This window comes from Amblyomma maculatum, chromosome 1, assembly GCF_055883805.1.
Source record: "Amblyomma maculatum isolate TAMU_Amacu chromosome 1, ASM5588380v1, whole genome shotgun sequence".
NCBI classification, from domain to species: Eukaryota; Metazoa; Arthropoda; class Arachnida; order Ixodida; family Ixodidae; genus Amblyomma; species Amblyomma maculatum.
In genome coordinates, this window is record NC_139344.1 from 256,162,613 (window position 1) to 256,168,236 (window position 5,624).

A 5,624-nucleotide genomic window follows, 5' to 3' on the forward strand; every position below is an offset into this window, starting at 1 on the left:
CTAGACTCAATTATTTGAATGCAACTTAGTATATGAACCGTAAACACTATCACAACTGCAGATCTTTTAAAAGGCCCCTTACATGATGTTAGGCGGTACAGTTGGATACAGATAGTTATGTACCTTTACGTGCAGGATTAGCGGTCAAGCACTGGCGTGTTCAACACCATCGCTACGACGTCGCCAAACATTTAATAAAAACTAGATCATTCAAAGGCGTTTACAAGTGCAGGTTTTTGGTTTTCAGTTTATTTCCCAACTGCATGACTCCACAGGAAAACGACTTATCGCGGGAAAGGGACAGCCCGACAGGCAGTGCCAAGGTTAGCCAGGTAGGGCCCGGACAGCTGCGTCTGGAGGATGCGAGATAACTCTTGCGAGTAGCCTTTCTCAATGACACTGTACACAGGCAAACTTTTGAGGTTGCTGAACACAAGGTGCGGTTGGAGCGGCCGAAGGAGCCTGAGGTTGACTATGGGTGGCTGCCCGAGCACGGACGTCACCTCGATCAAGGCGTGGTTGGTTGCGAAGTTAGCCCGAACACCGATGCGCTGGCTTGGGTTCCTAAAGTAGACCAGGTCAGACGTTGCGCTGACGGCGACGCGGTCCAGAACCACGTTGCAGCCAACAGTGACACGGCCCGGACCCGATGTGCCGGGTCGGCCACAATCACCTTGCCGCCGGATCTGTCCCAATCCGGTGACGTTGACTTTGCGCATCTCGGCTCTCAGGACACCCGGTGAGCTAAGGTTAGTGACGTAGTCTGCTACCGGAAGTGGGTCCAGGCGGTTGCGGTAGACCAAGGTGGGCATCTGGCGGCCCAGCACTTCATCTATATAGCGGTTGGCGTCGTTGACGGTGGCACCGAAGGCCCCTAAGAGAAACATTCTCACTTAGCAAGCTAACCACGAGATTCTAGCCGGTCACTTTGGCAATCGTAAAAACGTACACCGTTGAAGTGCAGCTACGTATCGAGTAACTAGAAGCGCCGTGATTATGCAACTACAAAAGTCAGACACGATAGCAATCTTTTAACCACGAAATCGATTAACGCCATTAATGTCCAATGGGTCCGACATAAGGTACAATTGCGTTTGGGAAAAAAAAGTACTGATTATACTTCTGGTAATACGGATATGTTCAGCGCTACAGCTTGTTCAAGGTGTACTCTCTGCAAATTATCAATCTGATCTGGAGGCTGCTTCTGCGCTTGGGTGTGTTGTGTTTCTTTCTGTTTTGGGCAGGTTACAACGAGTGATTTTACAGCTTTTGACACGTAGCTACGCGAATAGAATACGAAAGGGACGACGACAATGAAAAGAGAGGTGTCGTAACTGTAGTCATCCCTTCTATATTCTACTCGCACCGCTAAACAAGTTACAAAGAGCCAACTAGCTCAACAAACAACTATAGGAGGAATTCAAATGACGTCACGGGTGCCATTTTGCGGTGCAAGACACAGCTTCAACAGTGAAAACCAGAGTAGAACATGATAAGGTGTTTAGATATGCTTGTAGCCTTTCGCCCTTACTACATGCACCGCAAAATGGCTACCTCTGTGACGTACGTGCCTACTCCCTATAGCGGCCTTTACTGTCACCACCGAGATCTTGACAAGGCCAGCGCATCCCAGCAGCCTACGTGTCACGACAACGGATGAGCGATAAAGTGCCAGCAAATGAAGGTGTGAGCGGGATCTGAATCTAGTCATCTGGTGTCCTCTCGCCACTTTATCCAAGCCCGTACGCTCAGATTCATTGGCTGATCCTTTATCGCTCATCGGCTCATCGTGACGCCCTCTGATTGGAGAAAATATCATGCAACGGCCTTGTTAGAATCTTGGTAGTGACCCCATTACGCAGTTAACTGTCTATGCGGGGATTCCGACTGCTGCAGCTATCAGTGACCAACCAGCATCCGTGATCCCGTGACAACCCTGTGCCCAAAACTGATGCCTTCCGCTTACTTCACCGTTATCAGTTTGGGCTGAAGGTGGCAACACAACGCCTTTGAATAAAACATTCTGAAGCGGTTGCACTGCGCGGCATCCTACGTGCATGCCTGCGCTGCAGCAATTTACACAGTTATGATAAACCGAGAACGATGATCGCCCATGAGTTGCGCTGCGGGAGGGCCATGGATGCGGCCCAGGCGGAGCTTCGCGCGGGCTCCGAAGGCTGCACGTATGCGGGAGGCCAGAACCACACACGTGCGGCAAGTCGAAAGCAGGAATAACGCAATCGGGATGCTGCCCGTAAACACGATGCGCCATAAGATGCTCATGTCCACGCCAGCGTGATTCTCACAATAAAAACCCCTCGTTGTAACCAAACCGAAACCCAGTCATCATCCGCTCACTCGTGGGATCACAATTCAAATATGTAAATAAGCTAGCGTTGATCTTTCACTAGGCTTACCCCCCCTTCAGCTAGCACCAACTTAACCTTCTTCCGCATAGAGAAGATTACAGTCACTTATGAGTTTTTGATGTGAGAAGCGCATTGGTGTCTTGCTGCGATCACGCGCCATTTCTGATAACGACGAAGTTTGCTTGAGGAATCAAGCACTATACGGGCAGTTACGTGATCGCGAATGCTGGATTAATATACAATCTAAGACCCACACCTACTACTACTACTACTACTACTACTACTACTACTACTACTACTACTACTACTACTACTACTACTGCTGCTGCTGCTGCTACTATTACTACCACTACTATTACTACCACTACTATTACTACCACTGCTGTTACTAGTACTAGCCAAAGAGAAAGCTGGTGCCGTTGCACTTCAGGCCCCAATGAAAGGCGCAGAAGTGCCGATGATTATGTTTCGTAATTATATTGACCATTATTGGGCACGAAATGTAGACTCAGCCGTAACAATACGACTATTCGTGAGCCTAACTGCAAATAAATACCGAGAATGTTTCTATACCAACCTAAAACGTGCACTAAATGCATTGCAGTGAGAAAGGCACTACTGTAATGATACTATCTGTGCACACAAGAGACCATCTCGGCGCTGATACCGTTCTGCCGATTCCGCGCCAATCCAAGTTTTTAGCTCAATACTAGCCAAGTTAAGTACAAAACTGCGTCATCACGGCATTTACACAGGAGATGAAGGGGAAGTGCTCTTTGAGAAACTCGTGTGGCCAATCCCTCTCGTGAGTATCTGACATTATCTGAGGGCACAACAGCAACAACAGCATAGACGATGTGGCGCAAGCTTTCCCCCTATAGGTATAACTATGAGAAACTATGTGAAGAGCCACACGGTATGTTCAGTTAATTTCCCGCCAAACAGTTGGCGCGCAAAATCGCGGGTAGCAACTGCAGCTACTTTAGTGCCGCGGTCATCTGTTCATTTTAGAATAGCGGCGATGTGCTAGCGTCTGTGATACTCTCTGTATCTGTCTGTGCTAATACGTCTAGGACATACTAAAGGCCTCTATTGCTTATGCCAAAGCTGACGCTTAAGGGCAGTCTCTGGCAGGTGTAACGAGCTCGAAGAAACTGCAACTAGATGACAGTGTATTTTGTTTTCTCTCTCAGAGAGAGGGGGGTCTGAAACACTTACTGATTAGCAATGTACGAAACAGGGCTAGAGGGCATTAAGTTGTAGCCTGAATGCGATTAGTATAGACAAAACGGACGAATGCATGCTTCGTCTGTGACATGCTTCGTCTAGCTTTGTCTCATCGCACGTTTTTGTCCATCCTAGTAAACCCATACAAGTTATGACTTCTGATTATATTTGTAAATAAACTTACCGACAAAAAGGGTAACCAGGATGATTGGAATCATTTCTCTTTATTGTTGTGCCTAAGGAAGAAAGACAACATAATGAGTCGAGAACTGTTGTGATCGCCTGGAGCGTAGCAGGCCAATAATATTGCCAAACTGCTTTGTGGAGGCACATTCTTATTTTTTTTTGCACCCACTACAGCAGCATGAGGGAGGCTAGCCGTCACCCCTCAGGCGGCTGTCAGTTATCATTCCGTATAGAAAGTCAGTATGTTGCGCTTTCATGTGCAAGATCTAAGCGAACAAGTTTCATCCAAAATTCACTCGATATAACAGCGTGTCAACTTAGAACTCTTACATTTTTTTACTCTTACGCTCTTTGTCTGTGTGCTCTATTCGGCGGGTTTTGCTAACAATGCGGTGTAGTGTGTTCTACTTTTTCCGCAGTGAGTACTTCACTTCTTCCTGCGGCATAGCTTTCCAGGGCTAATGCACATATTTTCCACCGCTAACAAGACACGCTTCTTCCATGAAAGTGCGCCGCGATAACTTCGTGGCATATATTGTTGTCCAGGTTGTAAGTACAGTGCTCTGCATCGTGCATATTAAATATGTAATAATATCATAACAGTTACCGAGAATGCGAAACAAAGGCTAAGCCAATTATGGTACGAAGCATGAATTGGACAAACCTCTTCTTTTCTGACGGAATGAAACTGAAACTTTAATTGCACTGATGGATTAAAGTCATATTTAATTCCCTTTCCCGGCCATTTTTTTACTTGAAATCTGGCTCTGGCACATTCTTAAATCGCTTTCAGCATGTGTTGCTCTGAAAACGGTAATTCAGCGACGTTTAGTATGCAACGCTTTGTCCCTTGCTTCCATAGAGGCGTACATATTACTCATGTTCCCGACTTTTACCAATCAAACTTCACAATCCTCACATTCACCTGCTCCTAAAAATTGCTAAAAAATGTTGCATTTGCATAATTTGCACAGAGTAGGCCTCATCCTGGTATGAAAACGCAGCTCAAACTTCTTTTTTTTTTTTTAACGTTGCATTACTTCAGCATGCTATTCCTGCCGAGGATCTTTTCCTAACGCAGAAGATTCCTGCCGCTATCTGCTTTCTCCAATACCTCCAATGAAAGTAACAGGGCCTATATGCGTTCTAAGAGATAGCGCTCGCATGCAAGAGTGAATCTCAGCTCTTCACTAATCTAATAAAAATTGCGATGAAATTTATGAAATCGCAATGGTAAATCGCGAGGAACTGAAGCGGGCTTACCTTATTGTCGAGAAAGCTTGGCGGTAGGCTGCTGTCAGCAGATGTCTTTTATACAAGACGACAGCAGATAAGATTGACGCCTGATGACCTTCGTCCTGTGAAAAAAAAAAGGAAACGCGAAGCAGAGCACAGGTGTCTGTCCCATATGCAACAGAGGACCAATGGTTTCTCCGAAGCTTTTATCAACTTCTGTTGGAGATAGTGAACGATTGCAATTTGCGCTGGAACTGACGAGCAAGAGTCGAAACAGCATACAATGAGAACGCATGCTATCACTTCCGCTGCAAGACAGCATACATTGCACATGGGCTAAGCTTACGACAGAGCCTGAAAATTAATCTAGGTTGCGAAGCCTTCGAGCACGACTATGGCAATAAAATACACAGTTGCATTTTTAGATATCAATTGGTCATCGTTTTGCTACTCTCTCTCTCTCTCTCTTTCTGTCTGTCTGCCCTGTTTTAATGTATTAGATGCCTCAGTGAGCCCCTAAGCCCGACTATGTGAGTGTGGGTATTGCCAGCTGCTCCGCACGAGGGGAGGAGGACAGCCGGCACGGCGAGAAAGGGCTCTGATCTT

The 5,624-nt window shown here is 46.5% G+C and overlaps 1 protein-coding gene across 1 annotated transcript; it reads right to left on the reverse strand.

The window, feature by feature from the left end:
* Positions 1-227: 227 nt before the first annotated feature.
* Positions 228-5,069, reverse strand: LOC146206286 (salivary anticoagulant protein P23-like). The gene is made up of 3 exons (XM_084590898.1): positions 5,046-5,069; positions 3,781-3,832; positions 228-874 (listed from the first exon to the last, which is right to left on the reverse strand). The coding sequence occupies exons 2-3, from the start codon at positions 3,812-3,814 to the stop codon at positions 285-287; spliced, it is 624 nt and encodes a 207-aa protein (XP_084447024.1). The 5' UTR covers positions 3,815-3,832; positions 5,046-5,069; the 3' UTR covers positions 228-284.
* Positions 5,070-5,624: the final 555 nt, after the last annotated feature.

What these genes read in the sequence shown, in the direction of transcription:
- LOC146206286 (XM_084590898.1), bottom strand. Translation starts at nt 3,814, where the DNA reads ATGATTCCAATCATCCTGGTTACCCTTTTTGTCG. An exon ending in CCTGGTTACCCTTTTTGTCG is followed by an intron (nt 875 to 3,780) that starts GTAAGTTTATTT and finishes TGTTTCTCTTAG; the next exon opens with GGGCCTTCGGTGCCACCGTC.